Source organism: Rhinatrema bivittatum, chromosome 3 (genome assembly GCF_901001135.1).
Source record: "Rhinatrema bivittatum chromosome 3, aRhiBiv1.1, whole genome shotgun sequence".
In the NCBI taxonomy this organism is placed as follows: Eukaryota; Metazoa; Chordata; class Amphibia; order Gymnophiona; family Rhinatrematidae; genus Rhinatrema; species Rhinatrema bivittatum.
This window is the reverse complement of record NC_042617.1, coordinates 29,980,189-30,006,144: the sequence shown is the minus strand read 5'-3', so window position 1 is coordinate 30,006,144 and position 25,956 is coordinate 29,980,189. Positions and strand designations below refer to the sequence as shown.

Sequence of the window (25,956 nt, the reverse complement as noted above, 5' to 3'; positions counted from 1 at the left end):
CACATGCCAAGCCCCTCTTCCAGACATCCTTGTAGGAGGTCGACTGTACCATTTTTTACAAGCTTGGTTGCAGATCACCTCAGATCAGTGGGTGCTAGCAATTATCGCACAGGGTTACCACCTCAACTTCATAACTCTTCCGACAGACTCCCCGCCTCTTCAAGCGTGGAGTCTAACCACCCATTTGGCTCAATTACAACAGGAAGTATCTCTTCTGCAATCAAATGCTATAGAACCCGTCCCTCCTTCTCAACGAGGGAAGGGATTCTATTCCAGATACTTCCTAATACCAAAGAAATCAGGGGGACTACGTCCCATTTTGGACCTTCGAGCCCTCAACAAATACCTTCAAAAAGAGAAGTTCAAAATGGTAACCCTTGGCGCGCTGCTCCCTCTGCTACAAAGGGGGGATTGGCTGTGTTCTCTCGACCTCAAGGACGCTTATACTCACATTGCAATCGCACGATCCCATCGCAAGTATTTGCGATTTCTGGTAGGCCGCGACCATTATCAATACCGGGTATTGCCTTTCGGTCTGGCATCTGCTCCACGAGTCTTTACCAAATGTCTCGTAGTGGTAGCAGCATTCCTACGGAAGGAAGGTGTCCACGTCTACCCCTACCTGGACGATTGGCTAATCAGGGCCTCCACCCAACAGTTTGCCCAATCCTCCCTAAAATTGACAATTCAAACACTCCTTTCCTTAGGGTTTCTTGTCAATTACGAGAAATCTTGCTTAGTCCCATCTCAAACCTTATCCTTCATTGGGGCAGACTTGGACACCTTACAGGCAAAGGCTTACCTTCCTCATCAGAGGGTTCACACCCTAATATCCCTAGCTCGCCAGCTCCAGTCTCAAAACACTGCCACGGCTCGCCAATTCCTCATTCTCCTAGGTCACATGGCATCCTCGGTCCAAGTCACTCCCATGACCCGACTAGCCATGAGAGTAACACAATGGACTCTACGACACCAATGGACTCAAGCTTTTCAGCCTCTGTCCTCCATAGTCACTGTTACACAAGCGATGCGCCTGTCTTTAACCTGGTGGACGACTCCGGTCAACCTCCTTCAGGGCTTACCTTTTCTCCCACCGGATCCGCAAGTAATCCTAACCACCGACGCTTCTCACATCGGTTGGGGAGCACATGTGGACGACTTCCAAACCCAAGGGTTATGGTCAAAAGAGGAAGCCGAACACCAGATAAATTTCCTGGAACTTCGAGCAATCCGCTATGCGCTCCGAACTTTCAAAGATCATCTATTCCATCAGATAATCTTAATCCAGACGGACAACCAAGTGGCCATGTGGTACATAAACAAGCAGGGAGGCACAGGATCCTTCCTTCTGTGTCGGGAAGCTGCGCAGATTTGGGCGGAAGCCCTCTCCCACTCTATGTACCTCAGGGTCACTTACCTGCCGGGAGTAGACAATGTATTGGCAGACCAGCTGAGCCGTGTCTTCCAACCACACGAGTGGTCACTCAACCCTCTCGTAGCGACCTCTCTGTTTCGAAAGTGGGGTTTTCCCCGCATAGACCTCTTTGCGTCCCCTCAGAACCACAAAGTGGACAATTACTGCTCTCTCATCCGGAGCCAGCACTCTCGGCCGAGGGATGCGTTCTCCCTCAAGTGGACAACCGGTCTCCTCTATGCATTCCCTCCACTTCCTCTTGTGTCAAAGACTCTCGTGAAGCTACGCCAGGACGGAGGAACCATGATCCTGATAGCACCTTACTGGCCACGCCAAGTATGGTTTCCAATACTCCAGGATCTCTCCATCCGCAGGCACATTCCTCTGGGAAAGGACCCGCATCTGCTCACTCAAAACGACGGATGCCTCCTCCATCCCAACCTCCAAGCCTTGTCCCTGACGGCATGGATGTTGAAAGGTTAGTCCTTCAACCATTTAACCTTTCAGATTCCGTTTCTCGTGTCCTAATAGCTTCACGAAAGCCTTCCACAAGAAGATCTTACTCATACAAATGGAAAAGGTACACATCATGGTGCACTTCTCAGTCCCTTGATCCCCTTTCCTGTCCAATCTCGAAATTCTTGGACTATTTATGGCATCTCTCTGAATCAGGTCTTAAAACCTCTTCTATAAGAATGCATGTCAGTGCGGTAGCCGCCTTCCATAAAGGTATTGGGGGTAGTCCTATTTCAGTACAACCCCTGGTAACACGCTTTCTTAAGGGCTTGCTCCATCTGAAGCCACCCTTGCGTCCTCCAGCCCCATCCTGGGACCTTAACCTGGTTCTTGGTCGTCTAATGAAACCACCTTTCTAACCTCTGCACTCCTGTGACTTGAAATATCTCACTTGGAAAGTGTTGTTCCTTTTGGCTGTTACTTCAGCTCGCAGGGTTAGTGAATTACAGGCCCTAGTTACCTATCCGCCTTACACTAAGCTCCTGCAGGACCGGGCGGTACTTCGCACTCACCCTAAATTTTTACCTAAGGTAGTTTCGGAGTTTCATATTAATCAATCCATCATACTACCTATCTTTTTTCCCAGGCCCCACTCCAACTCTGGAGAACAGACCCTGCATACCCTAGACTGTAAACGGGCTCTAGCTTTGTACCTAGACCGTACAGTTTCTCACAGGAAGAGCACTCAATTATTCGTCTCCTTCCATCCTAACAAGTTAGGACAACCTGTGGGTAAGCAGGCTCTTTCCTCCTGGTTGGCGGACTGCATTGCTTTCTGCTATGAGCAAGCTGGCATCCCCTTTCAAGACCATGTTAAAGCACACTCTGTGAGGGCCATGGCGACGTCAGTGGCACACCTTCGATCGGTGCCGCTTCCGGACATCTGCAAAGCTGCAACCTGGAGTTCCCTCCATACATTTGCAGCCCATTATTGTTTGGACAAAGCTGGAAGACAGGACTCCATCTTCGGCCAATCTGTCTTGCGTAACCTTTTTCCAACATGATGTACCAACACCCTTCCACCTGCCCGGTAGGGTGCGGATGCCCTTTCCCAAATTCCACCCCAGTTGTTGTGCCTCTTGCACACCGTTGGTGCATTTGGTGCAAGTCAGGACATCCTCAGCTCGGTACTCACCCATTTGTGAGGACAACCATCCTGCTTGTCCTGTGAGAAAGCAAATGTTGCTTACCTGATGTAACAGGTGTTCTCACAGGACAGCAGGATGTTAGTCCTCACGAAACCCGCCCGCCACCCCGTGGTGTTGGGTTCGTTTTCTTTTTACTTTTTAGGCACTGCCTGTAGCTTTGAAAATCAGACTGAAGGGAGACCCCTGCTGGCTGCAGGGTCAGTGCCTTGCTGGGCATGCCCAGTAGGGGCCAGTCAAAGTTCTGTTAAACTTTGACAGAAGTTTTTCCGTGGTGGGCTCCATCCTCGATGTCACCCATTTGTGAGGACTAACATCCTGCTGTCCTGTGAGAACACCTGTTACATCAGGTAAGCAACATTTGCTTTCCCACTCTACCAAAAGAAAAGGGGGCACCAATACCTGCAAGTAATAGCTAAACCTTTGGAAGCTCAGTCTATAGAAAGTGCCCTGCCCATTGTTGGCCAAACTTTCCTATTGGTTACTTGAGAGCATTGGCTCTTTTGTAACTAGATAATGCTTTGTGTTGCTGCTATACTGAATGATTTGCCCCACAAAAGCAGTGGACATGGATTTCTAGACACCAGGAATTTTGAACTCTAGTCTGTCCTGAGTTACAGCAGGTTAGTAACTTTGACTGTATAGCTACATTTCACTGTGTACCCTCACTTTACAAATGTAGTGATTGGGTTTTGAATGCACTATACATATACACATACACATATACATAAGCTTTGTTTGGTTGGGGGGGGGGTGATTATCTATATGTTAGAAAAGTAAACAAATATGTAAGGGAAAAGAAACCAATTTGGTTCTCAAAGGAGGTGGCTGAAAAATAAAGGCATAAAGAATCCCAAAAAAGAGGCACACAGGGAAGAATACCTGGTAAAACTGAGGGAGACAGAGAAAAATCAGGAAAGCAAAAGGTTAGGCAGAAGAAAGGATTGCCAAAGAGGAAAAGAGAAGTGACAAAACATTTTTTTAGATAATATTAGAGAAAGTAGAAAGGCCAGACGTGGTAGTGAAATTGAAAAATGTCGAGCAAGGTGTACAGTTGAAAAAATTGGCAGAAATGTTACACACATACTTTAAAGAAGACCCCGGAGAAGGACCATTGCTGGTTGGCAAACTAGACTGAAATGGGGAAGACAGTTTCTTTTACAGAAGAGAATGTATGGGAAGAATTAGGAAAAGTGAAATAGAACAGGGCTATGGGGGCTGGATGAGGTATATCCCCGGATACTTTGGAGCTCAGAGATGTGCTGGCGGGTCCGCTGAAAGGCCTGTTCAATAGAGCCCTGGAAATGGGATTGGTGCCATGAGATTGGAGAAGCGTAGTTGTGGTCCCGCTTCACAAGAGTGGTGGCAGAGGAGGCTGAAAACTACAGGCCAGTTAGCCTCATCTCAGTGGTAAGAAAATTAATGGAGACGCTGCTGAGAAAAGGATACGGAACATAAGAAATTGCCATGCTGGGTCAGACCAAGGGTCCATCAAGCCCAGCATCCTGTTTCCAACAGTGGCCAATCCAGGCCATAAGAACCTGGCAATTACCCAAACACTAAGAAGATCCCATTCTACTGATGCAATTAATAGCAGTGGATATTCCCTAAGTAAACTTGATTAATAGCCGTTAATGGACTTCTCCTCCAAGAACTTATCCAAACCTTTTTTGAACCCAGCTACACTAACTGCACTAACCACATCCTCTGGCAACAAATTCCAGAGCTTTATTGTGCGTTGAGTGAAAAATAATTTTCTCCGATTAGTCTTAAATGTGCTACTTACTAACTTCATGGAATGCCCCCTAGTCCTTCTATTATCTGAAAGTGTAAATAACCGAGTCACATCTACTCGTTCCAGACCTCTCATGACCTTAAAGACCTCTATCATATCCCCCCCTCAGCCAGTAAGTTGCTAGATACAAGGCAGCATGGATTCTCCAGGGGAAAGTCTGTTAGACAAATCCTGATTTTTATTATTTTTTTTGGGGTGACTAGAGAACTGGATGGAGGAAGAGCGCTAGATGTCATTTTACTTGGATTTCAGCAAAGCTTTTGATACAGTCCCGCATAGGAGGCTTATGAGTAAAATAAGAAACTTGGGAGTCTGTCAAGGTTGTGGAGTGGATTACAAATTGGTTGACTGAGAGGTTACAGCAGGTAATGGTAAATAGACCCTACTCTGAAGACAAAATGGTGTTAAGTGGAGTGCCACAGGGATCGGTATTGGGACCAGCTCTGTTCAGTATCATTGTGAGCAACATTGTGGAAGGGATAGAAGGTAAAGGTAAAGTTTGTCTATTTGCAGGTAATACTAAGATCTGCAACAGAGTGGACACACCTGGAGGAGTAAAGAAAATGAAAAGTGATTTAAGAAAGCTTGAAAAGTGGTCAAGGATTTGGCAACTGGGATTCAATACCAAGTAGTGCAGAGTCTTGCATCTGGGATGCGGTAATCCAAAAGAGCTGTATGTGGTGGGGGGAGGCGTGAAAGACTGATGTGCCCAGACCAGGAGAGAGACCTCAGGGTGATGGTGTCTGGCGATCTGAAGGTGGCAAATCAATGTGACAAGGCAATAGCTAAAGCCAGAAGAAATCTGGGTTGCATAGAGAGGAATAACAAGTAAGAAAAAAGATGCGATAATGCCCCTGTATAGGTGCAGGGGATACAGACCTTCAGATACCTGAGAAGTTTTAATGATGCACAATTGACAGACCTTTTCCGTAGGAAAGAAATCAGTAGAACTAGGAGTCATGAAATGAAACTCCGGGGAGACAACTTAGAACCAATGCCAGGAAATATTTCTTTATGGAGAGGATAGTGGATCCATTGAATGCACTTCTGCAGGAGGTGGTGAAGATGAAAATAGTCAAAAGAATTCACAGCTACATGGGATAAACACTGTGGATCCCTAAAGGCGAGAGGATGGAAATGAAGAAAAGGATGCATCGGGTAACTTGCTGGTGTGGCAGTTACTACTCTTAACTTGATATTTTTGATGCAACTACAATATTGCTTTCCACTTCAAGGGCAGGGAGTAAAGGGTAGTTGGAGTGAGACATCCAAGGACCCTGACTTTTACGGTCTGGGGAATAAGCATGGGGGTAACCTGTACAGAGCAACAATTACTACCCTTAACAGAAGGCAAGGGATTACTATCCTTAACCAATAAGCCTTGATGCTTTTGATGCAACTACAATATCCACTCTCTGCTATGACGGTGGAGTGAAAGAGGAGTTGGATTCAGACAACAACCAACATAGACCCTGACTTTATGGTCTGGGGTACTGATATGCAGACATAAGTGAATAAAAACATAGGACTGCTTCCAAGGACAAGTCCATAAGCAAAACATGTCAGCACTGTCTTGAGTTTTCAAGAAGGCTCATCACTCAGTAAAAATGTTGCTAGTAGCAAATTATTTATGGGTTATCATAAGGCTTGAGAATAATTGCACAGAGTGGCAGTTGCTACCCTTAAGAGAAACATGGGGTAAGCTGCACAGTGCAGTAGTTACTATCATAAGCTTGCTGGGTAGATTGGGTGGACCATTTGGTTCTCTTCTATCTTCATTACTATGTTATACTTGCTATGTGACTCGGGCTGGTGCATTTTTTGTTCACAGATGATGTTCAAATTCTGATACCTATAAAAGATTCCTTGTCGGCTACATTGAAACTCTGGGACATGTATTATAAATCAATAAAACAGCTCCTTACACATATGTCACTAGCCCTTAATAATTCCAAAACCGAAATGCTGCTTATCTGCAACAAAGTTACAGAGAAAATAGAGGCTGACATTCTAACCTGTACCCCTACATATAAGATCCAATGGGAAGCTAGAGATTTGGGCTGTATTCTTGACTCGGAGTTGAGCATGAAAGCAACAATAAAAGCTATCTCAAAAGACGGCATTTATAAATTGCAAATTTAAAAAAAATTGAAGCCATTATTGCATTCGAACGATTTTCATATTGTTTTACAGGCCTTGATTCTACCAAAATTAGATTATTGTAATGCGCTATTATTGGGTGTGCCAATGTCAACCATTCGACTGTTACAGCTGCTGCAAAATGCCGCGGCACGACTCTTGTCCAATACAAATAAATTTGATCATGTTTCCCCCGCTCTTATGAAGTTACATTGGTTGCCAGTCCAGTTTCGCATAAGTTGTGGAATTCATTACCTGTTGAAATTCGCACAGATTCAAATATGATCAGCTTCAAGAAACAGATAAAAACTTGGCTATTTGAGCAGGCTTTTAATCAAGCCAATTAACACCTTATTATATTAATTTGCTTTTAAAAAATAAAAAAAATTTTTTTGAATTTAGTGTAGCATTTAACATAGGTGTTTTATCAGTAATATTTTTCAAGTGATTTATTTTAGTTAACGTATGAGTGGAATTCTATTAAGTAATATTTTTTTCTTTTTAATGTTTGTTATATTTTGAAATATGGAGTTTAAATGTTTTACTAGGTGTAGGCAAAATTATACAAGATGTATAATGGGTTTATTATAATTGTTTTATGTTGAATTTTGCTACAGCAAATTCTGTTGTAAACCGACATGAAATTAATTTGAATGTCAGTATATAAAACTGATTAAATAAATGTGTTCTTTATTTTTCCTTTTTTTTTTTTTTTTTTTCCTGCTTCAGATGTATTTTTGTGGTTTTGTTTTGTTATTTTTATATTCTGCTTTTCAGGCACTTTCAAAGTCTACTTCATCCTCTTCTATCCCAGTAGGAATTCAGTGGTTGGATTTGTAACAGAAAAGTTTTAGTTAAATCCTGCAGATGCTCATTTTAAGGCAGTGTAGTGAAGAGGTTCTGGTGGCATTGCAGTAATAGTGACTACATTTTATATAAAAGTAAACAGTTGGAGTTTCTGGTCATTTAATTCACAGAAAATATTAATCAAATATATTTATTAAAAAAACCTTACAGTTTATATTTGTAGAACTGACACTATTCCAGCTAATCACTTTAAGCTGTATATCTCTGAGGTCCCTCTTTTATATATTATTTTGAATGTTTTTCAATATATGCAAATAAAATACCCGCCACTATATTTAAACCTTAGAATGTGCCCAAATCAGAGGCATTCACCGTGAGCCCAAAAACTTTTGTACCAAAGCAGTACTTAGCTTTTATGTCCAGAGTAGCAATATCCCCAACAAGGATTCTTGTTTCGAAAATAGTCTGCTTCAGGGGTTTTAAACATTTTAATGTCACTTTCATATTCAGTGTAGTAATGGTGCTCACTTGTAGTCAGACTGAAGTTGAACGCCTGGATTTGGGCACATTCCAAGGTTTAAATATAGTGGTGATTATTTTATTTGCGCATATTGAAAAACATCCAAAAAAAATATAAAAGTGGACCTCATGGATATACAGCTTAAAGTGATTAGCTGGCATAGTGTCAGTCCTTCAACATAAACCAGAAGGTTTTATAAATATATTTGATTGGTATTTTCCATGAATTAAATGACCAGAAATTCCAATAGTTTACTTTTATCTACTTTGATAGTAGGTTCTGGAATACAGCCATTAGTGGGCTGTGTTTGGTGACTAAATTTTATATGCCACTAGCGGACCCCTGCCACGCGTTGCAGTGGCTGAGTCAGATTCTTTGCCCCCCCTTCCCTCCCCTGTCCCCACTTCAACTCTGTCCCCTCACACTCACCTCTCCCCTCATTCTCCCTCCCCTCACTGTCACCTCAGTGACTCCCCACCTGGTGAGGGCTGTTTTGTAACCTTTCGGAGATGGTACACATTTTGTGTATGTGTTTGTGTGTGCCCTCCCCCTTTGCACCCCAAAGTAATCCCCACAGAAATGTTGTGTTTATGTAAGCCCCCCCCCCCCCCCTGCAGGCCCGACGATACCTTTCAAAAATGGTAGTCGGTGGAGCGGGCGTTCGTTCCGGCATGGAAGTATTGGCGCCGGGCCCTCTAGATGGAGCAATGGGAGCGAAGGTGCGCCGGTTGCCAGTTCAGAAAATGGCGTCAACGGGCCCTCGCCCTTATTATGTCACATGGGCTACTGCCGCTATTGGCGTTCCCGAGTATCCTAGTAAGGGAAAGAGCTGTCGGTGCCATTTTGATTGCTGGCAGCCGACAGCCGTAGTGTATGCGATGTGTCCCGGAGCGGTGTTGGGGGCCCCCCCCCCCCCCGCTGGAGCAGCCCGAACTATTCTGCAGTGTTCCGTGCGTTCGGAGGTTGAGGGCATTAAGTAGAAAAGTCATGTGCGTGAGGGGTGTGAGGATGGTGTTTGTATGTGAGTTCCTAGGGTGTGGGAATTGCAAACATGTGGCATGTGAGTGGCCTCCTGGTGTAGCATGCTGGTATTTAGTGGGTTTTTGTGTGTTTTTTGAGGGTGTGTGAAATAAGTACAAATGGCATGTGTGCGGGAGGTGTGAGGAGGGTGTGTGAATCGCAAACATTGGTCACGTATGTGTGGGGTGTGAGCGTTTGTGCAAGGTGTAAGAGCTTCCGCTTACGTCCACCAGATGTCGCTGTTTTGTGGAACCAAATTTTAAAACTTTTTTACCAGCCCCCGGTGTGACATATATGTAATGTAAGTGTAGAAGATCCTTGCCGTATGCGAGGTGAAACTTGTGTCCAAATTTGAACGCAATCGGTTAAGTGGTTGCTGAGATCAGTGATTTGGTACAAACTAAACATTTTTATTTATATAGATTTCTGTCTTCTCATAAAAAAAAAAAGTAGTGCAGTTACCTTGTTAATCCATTTGGATACATAGAAATAAAGGTAAACAAACAAGTTTTAGGTGATATATTGGACTAGAGGGCTACATTCCCCTATAGTTGGTTAGTACAGAGTGAGCTAAGGTTGATTCTTGTAGCTCATTCTTTACTGACTTGATTATATGGCATGTAGCTCTTACAAATGTGGTGTTAGTCCAACGAGAGGGTATTTCCAGCTTGTTCGTTTTATACTCCATTTAAAGTATATAGAAATATTTTCTTTTCTATATATGTATATAGTTTATTTTCATGAAATTGACTCATTTGCATTTCATACTTTATTTCTCATGTTTTTGTTCTGGCAGCTCAGTGAACGTGCACGAGAACGAAAGGTGCCAGTCACACGAATTGGAAGATTGGCCAATTTTGGAGGTAAAGTTCTGTGTGTTACAATTTTATTTTTAAGGGAGGTGGGATTTGGCATTTCTGAATGTGCCAGATGAAGAGCACTATAAGCTGTAGCCCCTTCATGTATTGATAAACAGTTGCAGCACAGGTAACAGTGGGGCAAGCTTCCTCCAGCCCATGTATTCCTGCTCATGTTAAATTCACCCTCTGAGGTGCTATCAGATTTTAATTATGTTTGGTTTCTAATGACTTAGGACAGATTTTAAAACTGGCCCTCTAGAGGTTTACTACCATTTTTGTTTGTTTGTTTTGTTGTTGCAAAAAGCCCAAGGCTACGAGTTGTCTTAGTTGCATTCCTAGTTGCTGTAGTACCTGTATGGTATCCTGCATTTGTAATAGAAGAGGCAGACTATGAGTATCCAAGCAGTGCAGGAGAGAAGAGACAGCATAGGTCAGGAGAATTTGCAGTAGTCTTGGCTGACCTTAACATAGATACATTGCCCGGAGTGGGTTTTATTTAATGTGCTACAGCACATATGTTAAGCCATCCATGCTCACAAGGTACTAGTGATGGCAGATTTTTCATTGTAGAGAAGAGAATGCGTTGCAGTGATTCAGAGAATTGAACTTTATTGAGCCTCATTCTGTATGGCAGCTTGTTTTAAATCGTTGGCATAACTGGGAGAACTAAATAATTCTAATAAATAAATAAATAAAATGATGTAGCATGTTCTGTTTTGCTAAGTGAGCCCTTCCCCAGTTTTTGGCAAAGCACATGATAGGGAAGAGGTATGCAACTCTAGTCCTGGAGTTCCATAAACAGGCCTGGTTATTAGGATATCCACAATGAATATACATGAGGTATATTTGCATGCACTGCCTCCCTTGGATGCAAATTTATATCATATGTACTCATTGTGGATACCCTGAAAACCAGACCTATTTGTGGTACTCTAGGTCTGAAGTTGCCTATCCCTGTGATAGGGAAATGATCTGTTTTACCTTGTCACCTGCCACGAAAGGGATGGGTCTTGCTTTTCACGAATTTGCTCTGGTGACCCAGGGGAAATCTTCAGGCGCCACATGCATTGTCCTGAGCTTGTATGAAATGGTGATCTAAAAATGTAAATAGATTAAAAAGGCACGGTGTGAATTTTCAAAATTCATAATAATCACCGCTTCTGATGGCTTATCTTGTATGTGATGATTTCAGCTGCCAAGAAGTGCAGGCATGCAAGTTTTAAAATTGCTTGCTGGTGGAGCCCATCCCACCAACCGCCAAAGAGAGGAGGCACCCAGGGTGACTGGTGGTGCCTAACCCACCGGCAGCCAAAGAGTTATGGAAGAGGCCTGGGGTAGCTGATGGAGCCCATCCCTGAGTTTGTGCATTCAGAATGTGCATCTGAAAGTGAGTGTGTGTGTGAGTGTGTGTGTGGGGGGGGGGGGGGAACCTTTCCCTACCCTACCCTAAAATTTAAGTTTTAGAAATAAACAGCGGCTTGTTCGGCCATCTGCAGTGCATTAGTATTTCATGCCAGGCCTATAAACATCTGATTTATTTCAATTTTATTCTAGTCTGTTCTAAGTGATGTGAACTTATTTTTTTAATGTCTTAAAATTTCAGAAGCCAAAGGAGCTTGATGTGTAATTTGCTATTCTTGGAGTCGCAGGATGGGATTGATGAGGATGTGTGTGGGCTGTGGTGTGGTTGGGGGAAGGGAGGGCTCGTGTTGACTGCTGTTTCTGGGTTTGCTCCGTTGGTCCCTTTTCACACCCTCCAGTCATCTGGGGTGGGATTCTCAACCCTGCTCAGTAGATACACTCCCCCCTCTCCTCCTAGCACTCCTAAATTGCTTATCTCTTAGTGTCTTCCTTTTGTACATTTGTATATATTTACAAACCTCGTTGATTATTTATTATTTATTTATTTATTTATTATTTAATGCAAATTTCCCCTTGTTATTCACACCATCATTTATTCCTTTGTTAACTTGTTTTATTTGTTCAATGTAAAGTGCCATGCCTGGCGTTTGTTTGTGTTACACTGTAAACCGATGTGATATCCTGGATGAATGTCGGTATATAAAAATTTTAAATAAATAAATACAGATCCTTGCTTACTCTCTGGCTGATTTTTTTTATCTTTACTTTAAGTTTCTGCAGAGGCCAGAGATTGTGGCTCCTTTTGGACTCTGGTACTTAAGTATGATCAGTAGATGCCAGCATGGTGCAGTGACTGACAGTCCTTCTCCCCACCCCCTGCAATGGCTGTGAATGCTGCCTCCGCAGCATCCGTAGTTAGTTCTTGGGAGCAGAGGTTGATTGTAAGCCCTCTGGTGATAGAGAATACATACAATACCTGAATGTAATCTGATTTGGAGTATCATAAAACTTATAAGTGTTATATATAGGGAAAAAAAGCTGGGCTTAGGAATTCAACCAAGGTCTTCTGCACAGCACTACTGCTGAGCTGTTAACACAGTCCTGTAACAGGGTTTTAAAAAGCTTCTGATGGGAATGTGTGGTTAGTTATTGTTCATTTATTCTACACTTTTGATCAGAGAGCTCAGTGCATTACAATAAGTCACAATCTTCTCAATCAGTAGCTTGCTAATCACCTATAAGTGAGGACTATCATCCTGCTTGTCCTGGGATAAAGCAGAGTTGCTTACCTGTAACAGGTGTTATCCCAGGACAGAAGGATGTAGTCCTCATGAAGCCCACCCGCCACCCTTCGGAGTTGGGTCCGAAACGTTTTATTATTTTATTTTTCGCTTGCACTTATTGCTACAAACAAGACTGAAGGGTGACCCCTGTGGCTTGAGGGATAATGGCATGCTGGGCATGCTCAGTGGGCTCAGTGTGCCAGTTAAAAGTTTCTAGAAACTTTGACAAGTTTTCAGTGATAGGGCTCTGTCCAGTGACGTCATCCATATGTGAGGACTACATCCTGCTATCCTGGGATAACACCTGTTACAGGTAAGCAACTCTGCTTTCTTCATGTCTGTAATTGTTGCACTACAAGCTGTTTCAGTTGTCTGATTTCCCTGTACATTTACAGGTTTTTATACTATGTATCATTTATTTTATTTAAATTGCATTTGTTAGCAGTTTAACCCAGCTTCTTTTCAGTGGGCAAATGTTCAACTAATACTATTTGTCCAGCAGCACACACTGGTACTCACGTTAAGCTATAGAACAAGTAATTTTTTTTCCATACTGTACATGCACACTGCAGTCCTGATGGGTGCAGTTGCTGCAGTATTAGCTATATTGTTTGAAATATTATCTTGCTTCTTTCTTATCTGTGTTGCCTCATTTTCTCATCTTCCTAGATTGCTTTTTTTGTCCTAATACACTTTTTAAAACATCTTTTTCTGTGTGAATATTTTGGAACAAAATCATTTTCTGTTATGTCAATAGCCCCTTTTTAAATGCAGAAAAAGTGGTTTATATATTTAGCTCCTGGAACCCAAGGCCTCAACCTGCAGGGAACAGGGCTGGTAGAGATGGAACCCCTAAGCCAGTCCTAGTAAGACTGAGTCCATCAGCTGTTAGCGTGGGCCTAGTTGGCTCGCCTTCTAGGCTGCGTCAACTATGCCACCAACCTAGGGCTCACATCTGTGATAGTTTGCTGAAGCCATGAGCTTGGAGGACTCTTCTCTGGCTCAGGCTATCTCAGGGTTGGCTCTTCAGGTCCAATAGCCAGAAGACCAGCTCAATAATATAACTGGCATATTCCAAGGTCTGGCAGCCAGAATGGAACCCATACAGGTTCACCTGCACTGGCACCTCCTTCAAATGCTCCCACCCAGCACCTGGGACCCATGCCACATCTACCACCACCGCCCAGGTATGAAGGAGGTCCTAATGCCTGCCAAGGCTTTATCAATAAGTGCAGGATGCACTTTGAGCTACAAGCTGCCAGCTTCCACTTAGACCAAGCTAAGGTGACGTTTTTAATGTCTCTTCTGGCAGGGCTTGCCTTAGCTTGGGTGTTACCTTTTTGGGAATGGAACAACCCCCTAGTGGGGAATCTGAACAACTTTCTCAGACAATTCCGTCAGGTATTTGACGAGTCTTGTCTGACCTCATCCACTGCTACTGAGTTACTCCCCGATCAGACAAGGCACCCGCAACGTGGGTGATTACGCCATCCAATGTCTGATTCTGACCGCTGAACTCCAATGGGGTGAAGATAGTCTCACTGCCATCTCTTGGCAGGGCCTTGCAGAGCACATCAAGGATGACCTAGCAGACTGGGACGTGCTGCTAGCATTAGAGGATCTCATTGCCTTGGCCATTCAAGTGGACCTGCGCATCTAAGAGTGGGCATGAGGGAGGGAGGATTCTCATCTGCACTTCAGGCTGGCGCTCAAGTTTCAACATCCTCTGGTCCCTACCATGGATGCACTACTTGCTTTCTTCTCCGAAGAGCCCATGCAACTCGGGGCCTGACTCACTGAGAGAGAAAAACAGAGGCATCTGTGGCTCAACCTCTGTTTTCTATTGCTCTGCTCAGGGACACTTTGCTAGCCATTGTCCCGAGAAAGTGGGAAACTTCCAAGCCCTAGGATTGGTTGGAGAGGCAACTCTAGGCCAGCCCTCATCCTCTCCTCAATTGTTCATGTCAGTTTGCCTCACCTCTCATGATCCCAAGGTGTATACAGAGGCTTTCCTAGTTTCAGGTACCAGTGGCAACTTTATCAATGAAGTCTTGGTTCACCAGTATAACCTTTCCATAGCGACTCTTGTCAAGCCTGCTACCATATTCGGTTTATAACGAACCCCTCCCTGTCCAGCTCTCCTTTGGTCACTTTACTTCTTGCGCTCCAATCTGTACTGGGACTGGTGCACAATGAAAGCATCTCCTTCTATGTGTAATCCAAGACAATCAATCCAGTCATCTTTGGCTGATGTTACACTATCCTCCTATAGGCTAGAAGGCTCTGTGGATTGCCTTCTGGGGGTGGTCCTGCCAGCAATGATGTCTCACCTGGGTTGTCTCCCTAGTGCTTTAGCCCGGACTCAGATCTCAGACTTTCCAGGTCTTCTTCCTTAGTATGTGGTGTTTGCAGTCGTCTTTAGTAAAAAAGAAAGCTGAGACACTGCAACCCCACAGGTCTTATGAGTGCCCGATTGATCTGTTTCTGGATAAGATGCCTCCTTGGGGGCAGGGTTTAACCAATATCCACTCCTGAAACAGCGACCATGTCAAACTATATCCATGAGAACTTGGAGCAGCATTTTATCCACCCTTTGCCATCTCCAGCAGGGACAGGGTTCATCCCTAGAAGAAGGAAGAATGCCAGATATACTGAAAGGAGCAATGATAAAACCAGTCATTAAGAAAAAAAACAGTGATCCCCTTATCCTGAACAACTACAGACCAGTATCAAATCTTCCCTTATTAGCTAAACTAATTGAAAAAACAGTACAGAAACAGCTAGCGGAACACCTGGATGACAATAACATACTGTATCCATCACAACACGGATTTCGAAAACACTACAGCACAGAGACATTGCTCCTCTCTAACAGATAACATTCTAAGAGGTTTTGATAGCGGTAAACACTATATTCTAATAATGCTCGACCTATCGGCAGCATTTGACACAGTAAACCATAAAATACTACTAAATAGACTAGAAGAAATCGGATTACAAGGCAAAACATTAAACTGGTTCAGTTCATATCTAAAAAACAGGTTTTTCCAAGTTCAGATCAATAACACATTATCAGATAAAATCAATCTCAAAACAGGAGTTCCGCAGGGATCAGCCCTGTCTGCAACCCTTTTTAACATATTCATGCTGCTATTATGCCACTTACTGGCAGGACTATGAATTAAGAAAGCAAAGAGGTAGGCGATCTATGATAGCCGTCAAGGAAAACACAAGAATAGATGCCTTTAATCTTTTCCAAAGTTTATTAAAACAGAGACATATTCATAAGTTGCCCGATTCAGGCCGAGTTTCGCGGCTCAAAAGCCGCTGCCTCAGGGGCTACAAACAAACCAAACATAAATTAACATCAATATTTAAAAAAACACAAACCAATTACCAACATCATTAAGATCTTATAAATATTAAAAAGTCATTATTAAAAAATAAAAACTTTTTTAATCCTTCACTAAGATCTCAGATATTGATTATAAAACAATTGGTTAAAATGCTGACAAAAATTCAATCAAATGTTAAACATACCCACAAATATAGCTATCTGCAAAAATAAAATTGCTTGATAGCAATTTTTATTGCATCTTGAGGACATTATGAAATGATTGCAGTCTATAATAATGATTGAGTTCTTTTTGTTCTTTTTGGGTTTTTTTGATTTTGATACTGTAAAAAAATGGGATAGTTATAATACAATTTTAATTTTTCAAAAATTGTTTTAAATTTCATTTAGCGATGTTTTAATTAATTTTTTGCCATTTGATATTAAATATTGTAATCATGAATGTATTGAGATGACATCTGAGCTTTTAAGTTTTTTTTTATACACTTTTTCTAGTTGTCTTATGTATTGCTGACAATCAATGGTTGTATACTGGATTGAAACCGCACTACTGAGCTTTAATTTCTACTGTGGAGTGTTTAAGGTAAATTTATCTTCACACCTGCTAAGAAGTAAATATATTGTTTGATATTATTTTCTTAAGCAGGATGGGATAATTTATTAAAACATTTTTTTGCAGATAGCTATATTTGTGGGTATGTTTAACATTTGATTGAATTTTTGTCATTTTAACCATTTGTTTTATAATCAATATCTGAGATCTTAGTGAAGGATTAAAAAAGTTTTTATTTTTTAATAATGACTTTTTAATATTTATAAGATCTTAATGATGTTGGTAATTGGTTTGTGTTTTTTTTAAATATTGATGTTAATTTATGTTTGGTTTGTTTGTATCCCCTGAGGCAGCAGCTTTTGAGCCGCGAAACTCTGCCTGAGTCGGGCAACTTATGAATACGTCTCTGTTTTAATAAACTTTGGAAAAGATTAAAGGCATCTGTTCTTGTGTTTTCCTTGAGGACTATGAATTATACATTACATTTATGCTGATTATATTCAACTAATTCTACCTATAGATGACACAAACATTAAATCTAGCTAACATGTACCTAAGCATTATAAAATTACTAACCCAAATGGAACTTGTAATTAATATTGATAAAACAGAATTTCTACACCTAGAACAGAAAAATACTGAAATCAGCCAAACTTCAATAATCCTCAAAGACAACCAGAAAATTGAACTAGCTGGAAAAGTACGTAATCTTGGAATAATAATGGACCCTGAAATCAATCTAAAACAGCACATAACACTAAAAGTAAAAGGATATGCAAAACTCATGGTACTCAGAAAACTAAAACCACTACTAACTCAAAATGACTTCCGAACAATGCTACAGGCACTAATCTTCTCCAGCATGGATTACTGTAATGCCCTTCTGCAAGGACTACCAAATATAACACTAAGACCACTTCAAATACTTCAGAACACAGCAGCTAGAATACTAACCGGAAAAAGGAGGGACCATATAACTGACACCCTGGTGGAACTACATTGGTTACCAATTGAACACAGAATTAAATACAAAACCCTATGTACCATCCATAAACTAATTCATGATGAGAAATCAGGCTGGCTAAACACAGCATTACGGGTACACGTCCCACACAGAAACCTTCGATCAGCAAATAAAGCACTCCTAACCATTCCTTCACTAAAAACAGCAAGACTAACCCAAGTGAGGGAAAGGGCCTTATTAGCAGGTCCCACAATATGGAACACAATGCCTCCAGAGATCAGGTTACAAAGTGACTTCAAGGCATTTAAGAAAAGTTTAAAAACATGGCTTTTTAAACAAGCATTTTACAAAGAGACGGGAGAATAGGAATTATTCAGGAATAGGCAGATGAGCACCGACACACAGTACTTAGGACGATACAGTAGAGTAGTCTATGAACTCTACATCACAGTAAGCATATTGATAACACTACATATGATAAATTTACCCGTGAAAGTACCTTCGGTACACTTAGTCATGACCTACCTCTCTAAAAATTATTTTGTCTAATATATTGTAACCGAACCTTTGACGGCACCTGTTAGAATGTACTATTGTACACTTTTACCCTCATTAAATATGTGCCTACATGTAAACCGTTGCGATGGTATATAACTTAGCGACGGTATAGAAAAAATTTTAAATAAATAAACAGATCTTTGTTGGTAAGAAGGATGGCTCCCTCAGCTCTAGCATTGACTGTAGGAGCCTCAAAGCCATAACCCGCAAGAACAGATACCCACTGCCCCAATTACGGAACTCTTTAGCCGCCTGCATGGGACACATTTTTTAAACTGGATCTCAGAGAAGCCTACAATCTTATCTGGATATTGGAGGGGGATGAGTGGAAGACTGCATTCAACACCTGTGACAGGCATTATGAATACCTAGTAATGCCATTTGTCCTTTACAATGGTCCCCGTCTTCCAACACATGATCAACAAAATCTTGAGTCGTCTTCTATTCTCATGTCTTAGTGTATCTGGATGATGATGTCATCCTTTTTCATGCTTCCCGCCACAGCATCATAAGCATGTTAAACAAGTGCTGCAGAGGCTCTGAGAGAATCACTTATGTGCCAAACTCAAAAAGTGTACCTTCGAACAAAATGAGCTACTTTTTTTCTGGACTATAAATTATCTATCGTTATCTGCGCATGGATCCAGAGAAAGTGAAGATCATTTAAAACTGGCCTCAGCCCATGGGGTTCAAGGCCTTGCAAAGATTTCTTGACTTCACCAATTACTACCAGCAGTTCATGCATGGATATTCCTCACTGGCCGCTCCTTTCACTGCTCTTACAAAAAAGAGAGCCATTATGAGAAATTGGTCTGAGAACGCTATCCAAGCCTTCCGTCACCTCAAGCAGGTGTTCCTCAAAGACCCCTGTCTCCAGCACCCGGACCCGTCTAAGCACTTTATCATGAAGGTAGATGCCTCTGCCATTGGTGTAGGGGGTGTCCTTGCACAGCACAACAATAAAGAAACTCTAATGCCTTGCTTATTCTTTCCTAAAAAATTCACACCCATGGAAAGGCATTATACCATTGGAGACAGAACTCCTAGCAGTGAAACTGGCCCTGGAGGAGTGGTGCCATCTACTGGAGGGAGCTAGACATCCAGTCACAATAGTCACAGGTCATAAAACTGGTAGTACCTCCAGCCAGTCCAGCATTAAACCCACATCAGGCCAGACAGTCTCTATTCTTTAACCGCTTCGACTTTGAGCTCCAGTATCAACCGGTGGAGAAGAACTAGCAGGCTGACGCCTTTTTGCGGTCCTTTGAAACAGAAGACTTGATTTTACCGTCTCAACACATAATCACTTCTGCAAAGATCATGTTAGCCGCAGTAATCCCTGTACCACTGGGGAAGAATGATGGTCCCCAAACTTCTCCGGGAGAAGGTTCTTAAGTGGGCCCATGATTCTCATCTGGCAGGCTACCCCGGAGTAGCTAAAACCATGGAACTGCTCCTCCACTACTATTGGTGGCCTCAAATGAGACATGATGCTGAGTGGAGTCCTGTCCTAACTGTGTAGTTAACAAGAGCTCCCACACTCACCCTTGGGGGCTGTTACAGCCATTGCTAGCTTCCAAGATACCATGGAACCATGTGGCCATGGACTTCATCACTGATCTACCTCTCTCTAATGGCTGTACTTCCATTTGGGTTGTGGTGGACCATGTTTCTCAAACATGGCTCATTTTATATCACTCCCCAGCCTTCCTTCAGCCACCAGAACTGGGTTGTCTCCTTTTCAGCATATCTTACGACTCAGTGGCTTACCTGAACACATTCTGTTAGAGTGAGTTGTGAAATTCACAGCAAAGGTCTTAAAGTCTGTGCAAGAAGTTTGGAATTTCTTTGGCGTTCTCCATGTACTATCCACAGAGTAATAGACAAAACTAATCAAATCCTTAAGGGATTCCTGAGGTCCTGTGTAAACCAATGGCAGGCTGATTAAGCGTCTCTCCTTCCCTGGGCAGAGTTCTGCCATAACAACCATGTTAGAGACTCTAAGGGGCCATCTCCATTCCAGATTTTATATGGCAGACATCCACAAGTCCCACTTTCTATATCAATAACAGTCCTATGTCCCATAGTCATGAGCCAAGATCTTAAGGAGTTGTGACAAAAAACCCATCAACTTCTCACCTTGGCTGCTGGGAAATACAAAAGGCAAGTGTACAAAAAATGCCGTCTGGCGCCTTATTTCAAACCTAGGGATTTAGTATGGCTTAACACTCGAAATTTATGGCTTAAAAAGCCATCTAAAAGTTCTCAGCTCATTTTGTTGGTCCATTTTCAATCACATGATAGATTGCACCAGTGACATATCAATTGAAACTGCCACCTACCCTCAAGATCCACGATGTCTTTGTCTCTCACCTCAAGCTTCTACTTTTGTCTTCTCTCTCACAGTCTCTTCCCAAATCAATAGAAGTGTCTTCAGAGGACACAGAGTATGAAGTTCAGGAGATCCTCAACTCTAAATGCATCTGAAATAAACTCTACTACCTTATCATCTGGAAGGGGTTTGACCCTGAAGAGAATCCCCGAGTATCTGCCTTGTATGTCCTGCCATGTACCCGGGACCTCCTAGGCATGTGTGGCATGGCGCCTCTTAAAGGCCCTGCAGTAGGAAACCCATTAGCTGTTCTCTGATATCAGCACCCCACCTCATTAAACCATGGCCATGCTGTACAGCCTTCACTCAGCAACAGGCCTCCTGCAACCTTGCAGTGCGTGTTGTTTCCTATGTGCCTCATTTCCTTGTTGCTTGCCTTATCTCGTTACCTTGCCCTGTCTGTCCTGCTTGTGTCTTGTTCTTGTCTATCTATCCCTACCTGACTCCTGGTTCTGATCCTTGCTTCGGACACTGACTACTCTTTGGCCTGTTGCCTGCTCTGACTTCAGCTTGGACCTCGACTTGCCTGCCTGTTGCCTGGACCCGGATACAGTTGCTTGCTGCCTGCTCTGACCACTTCCCGAGACTCAGCTATGCCTGACTGCTCCTTACAGGACTCTTGCCTAAATTCTGCTGTCACCTGGAACCCAAGGACTCAATCTGCAGGGAACATAAGACTTCCTGTACTGTGTCAGACCAAAGGTCCATCAAGCCCTGTATCCTGTTTCCAACAGTGGCCAATTCAGGTTATAAGGTCATGACAGGAGCCCAAGGAGTAGATAGAGTCCAAGCTGCTTATCCCAAGAATGAGTGGATTTCTGCAACTCTTATCTTAATGGTTAATGGTCTTTTCCTCCAGGAATTTGTCCAAACCTTTTTTTTTAAACACAGCTACACTAATAGCTTTCACCACATCCTCTGGCAACAAATTCCAGAGCTTAATTATGTGTTAAGAGAAAATTAGTTTTAAATATATTACCAGTAACTTCTTTGTTTGTCCCCTGATCTTTGTATTTTTCAAAAGACTAAACTACTGATTGTTTACTCATTCAGTTTCTTTCGTTATTTTATAGACATCTGTCATATCTCCCCTCCGCTGTCTCTTCTCCAAGCTGAAGAGTCTGAGCCACTTTAGCCTTTCTTCATATGGGAATTTACATCCCCTTTATCATTTTGGTCTGGTATAGGTGAAACCCCTGATCCAGTCCTCGTAAGAATGAGTCTACCTGCTGTTAGCATGGGCCTAGTAAGTTTGCCTGCTAGACTGCGTCAACCACGCCATAGTCCAGGGGCTAACATCCGTGACACAAAGCAAAATGATGTGGGAGTATGCATCAGAAGTCATATGAGATGAGACTTGAGGCTCTAAATATGTATACCCTAGAGGGGGGAGAGAGATGATACATTTAAATAGTGCTCATTTGATCAGTACCTGTTATCGGGCATTCTTTGTTTTTGGGCTGTGGAGCCTGGTTGAGCCAGGGGGCATTGGACCAGCTTGCTCAGTCTTCTCGCTGCCCCTCCCCCTCCCCATTTCTCTCTTCTATTCTGCCTGGTTGATGGTGGTTTAAAAAAAACCAAACAACTGTTTGAGAAAGAGAGTGTCTCTCAGTTGCAGTCGAGAAGGACCGGCCAATAGCTGAGGGGGATAGGTAGGCCTCAATTCTAGCAAGGGTTCCCTTGGAGGAAAGACTCTGGCAGTGTCAGTCCTGAGCTTTTTGAAGTCTCAGGACTATATAGCATTTGCAAACCTTCCTCCTTGGGTGTTAAATCCTCCCTCCTGTTCTCCTTTGCTTTCATATTTATTTATCAAATTTTCTATCCCGTCATTAAGACGAGCCATCACAAATGTTTACAAATTGTAAAATACATGATAAAACATATGTTAATAATCAGTTGGCATTTAAAATAATAATAGTAAACAGTAACTAAAAAATAAAAGCTAAAAGGAATAAATAAGTACTAGGGTTAAAAGCAATTGACAGTAACATAGACGCTATCTCATTTTCCCTCCGAGTATGCCTTGTCGAACAGCCAGGCTTTTAAATCCCCGCTTGAAATTCTTAAAATCAGTTTGTAGTTTCACATTCATTGGTAGTGTATTTCATAATTTAGGCCCTGCAAGCAACACAGCTCTTTCTCTGACTTGGTTCAAGTGTGCGGAGTGTTCGGCAGGTATTGACAGTAAGCCTTTATTTAACAATGCTAATCAAATAGAGATCTCTCCAAGTGTTACCCTAATAATACTCCCAAAAACACACCTGGCATGTATGAATCTTTTAGGCACACTCTGTTGCTCACTTCAAATGATTGTACCATCAGTACACCAAAAATCTTTTGAAAGGAAAGAGGATGGTTTCATATATTTGACAATACAAAATATATGGTTTCATATATTTGTATTGACAAATATATGAAACCATATATATTAGTGTGCCTAAAAAATTCATACATGCCAGGTGTGTTTTTGGGAGTAAGCCTTTATTGGCAGATCGTAAATGTCTTTGGGGCACATGGAGCCTGATGGCCATATTTAGCCAGTCCACTTGATCGCTGTGTATTAATTTTATGTAAGGTGCAGAGTGTTTTAAATTCAATACAGGATTAAATAGGTAACCATTGTAAAGCTATCCGAATAGGAGTAATGTGGTCCCTTTTCCTACTGCCAGTTAAGATTCTTGCCGCTGCATTCTGCAGGACCTGTAAAGGCCAAATAGAGGAGACTGGGAGGCCTAGGAGTAATGAATTACAATGATTGCAGGACTGTTCATTAGTTTGGCATAACCTTCCCTTACTTTAGCTGATATGTATTTTTTAAAATTTAATTCTGGATAGATGACTCCTAGGTCCCGTATGTATTCGGCTAATGTAAAAGTGATATCTTGTAGTGTTATCGTTCTTGGACTCCTGGGTGAGGCTTTTCTCTCTAAGAGAATGATTTCTGTTTTGTTGATATTTAGAACCAACTTCATTTGCGTGAGCAGTTGCTTAATGATTTTCAGGTACATTGCCGTGAGTTCATATGCTTTTTCAATTGTGTCATGTATTGGTAGTATTATCTGAATATAGTCAGCATAAAGATAGTGAGTTAGGCCTAATCTGGACAATAGGTGACATAAGGCCAACATACGTATATATTAAATAACAAGGCTGACAGGGCTGATCCCTTTGGAACCCCAGTGTTAAGCTCTGTTTTCTCAGATAAAATTGTTGCGGTCTCTACCGCTTCCCCTCTATCTGTTATGCTTGGGGCACGCCGCGTCCGCGGTTTCACTGGGCCTTCAGGGCGTCCGCCATTGTTCGATCAGCTCGCTGCTGCCACGCGCGCGCAAGGATGTGCATTTTGGATGCATGGCCGCTGGAAGTCTGGCCCCGCCTGGGTTAATGACGCCACGCCCCAAGCCCGATTTAACCAGCGTTCGCCTGCCTTCTCATTGCCTTGCAACGAGGGTTGCTACTGTTAGTAGTTCTTAGTTGCGCTTCTGCTGTCCTGTTTCCTGGTTGACTTCAGCTTGTTCCTGACTTCGCTTCTGCCTGCCGCCTGCCTTGACCTCAGCTTGTTCCTGACTTCGCTTCTGCCTGCCGCCTGCCTTGACCTCAGCTTGTGCCCGACCTCAGCTTGTGCCCGACTTCGCTTCTGCCTGCCGCCTGCCTTGACCTCAGCTTGTGCCCGACTCCGCTCCTGCCTGCCGCCAGTCCTGACCTCCGCTATTCCTGAGACTGCTACGTCAGCTGCTTGCCTGACTTGGGTTCGTCTCCATTCCTGCTCGCCTCCTGTTCCAGCTCCATGGCACACTACTGACTCAAGTCCTGCCTTCTTCTGGTCTGGTCTCTGCACGCTACAGACTCCGATCCTGTCTACTACCTGCTCCGCTCCACGGTTTAATACAGACCCCGGTCCTGTGCTCAGACTGTTTCCTTTCAACAGGCCAGGGACTCTCTCTGACCGCTCAGCCTTCACCAGGCCTTCCAGGCCCCTGTTTACTGGACTCTGTGATTTACCCTTGCCCAGGTACCCTTGCAATAAAGACTGTGTTGTACTCCTAAGTCCCAAGGTTCTAGGACCCTACGGGCTCCTCCTGGGGAGTTCCTGGTTCCCGGGTGAAGACCTTTGCCTGTGGCTCCGCCTCCCGACCTACTCTGCCTACAGGGTAGTTCGGCTCAAGGGTTCACACCTGGACTGCAGCTACCCAGACAGCAACAAAAATATTGATTTTTACTTGATAAGACCGGTTGTTTAAGAAAGAAGCGAACCATTGTAATGTGTTCTCAGTTAAACCTATTTCTGATAGTCTTTGAAGTAATATATTGTGGTTTATGGTGTCAAAGGCTGCCGAGAGATCTAATAAAATTAGTAAATATGTTTGGCTGCTGTCCATTCCTCTTAGAACTGTCTGACAGTGAGAGTAGTAATGTTTCAGTTCTAAAATGTCGCCTAAAACCAAACTGTGAAGGGTAAAGTGTATCATTTGTATCCAGATGGTCTGTTAACTATTTTTGTACTAGTTTTTCCTATTAATTTAGAAATGAAAGATAAGTTTGAAATAGGTCTATAATTGTTTAGTATGGATGGATCTAACTTTTTTTGTTGTAAAATGGGTCTAATAATCACACCTTTTAATATATCTGGGAGATGACCTTCATTAAGTGATTTGTTGATGATGCATGTGATGCTCGGAGTAATTGTCTTAATTGAAGCCTGTACAGAATCACCCTTCCTCTCTGCAGTGGAGATCCATGTGCAGGCAGGAATGGCTGTCATTTTGAATCTTTCTCGCATTGCAGTAATTTTATTTTATTTATTTATTTTTAGATTTATATTCCGCTCTTTGCACTTCTGTCAGTGCTTCAAAGTGGATTACATTCAGGTACTGTAGGTATTTTAGAGAACCAACCACGTGCGACTAGACAATTTTATTTATTTATTTTAACATTTTTTCAGTGGGTACAGTCACAACGGTTTACATTAAGGCACATTTATTTATTTATTTTAGTATTTTTATGGACAGATAGCCGTTTACACATCGTACCGGTTTACAAGGAACAGTAGGAGTGCCAGGAACAAGGTACGACCGATACATAGAACACATATGAGTAACATTTGAACGTATTTAAAAAAGGTACTTAGAATGAATACGAATAACATTTGAACGCATGTAAAGGTACATAGGAAATTTAAATAACGAGAGAACAAAGCAAAATGGAATAAGCTGTGGTGGTCTAGTGGTACTATAAAATAAGAGATACAATTTCAATTAAGGGCGTCAGATTCT

The 25,956-nt window shown here is 42.5% G+C and overlaps 1 protein-coding gene across 4 annotated transcripts in view; it reads left to right on the top strand.

The window, feature by feature from the left end:
* COQ8A (coenzyme Q8A) overlaps nt 1-25,956 on the top strand; it is a 351,468-nt gene that overhangs the window by 94,983 nt on the left and 230,529 nt on the right. For all 4 annotated transcript variants that reach the window (XM_029593040.1, XM_029593043.1, XM_029593041.1 and 1 more), the window contains one exon: nt 10,153-10,219. In XM_029593040.1, coding sequence (XP_029448900.1) covers nt 10,153-10,219 — 67 coding nt within the window. The remainder of the gene's footprint in view (nt 1-10,152; nt 10,220-25,956) is intronic.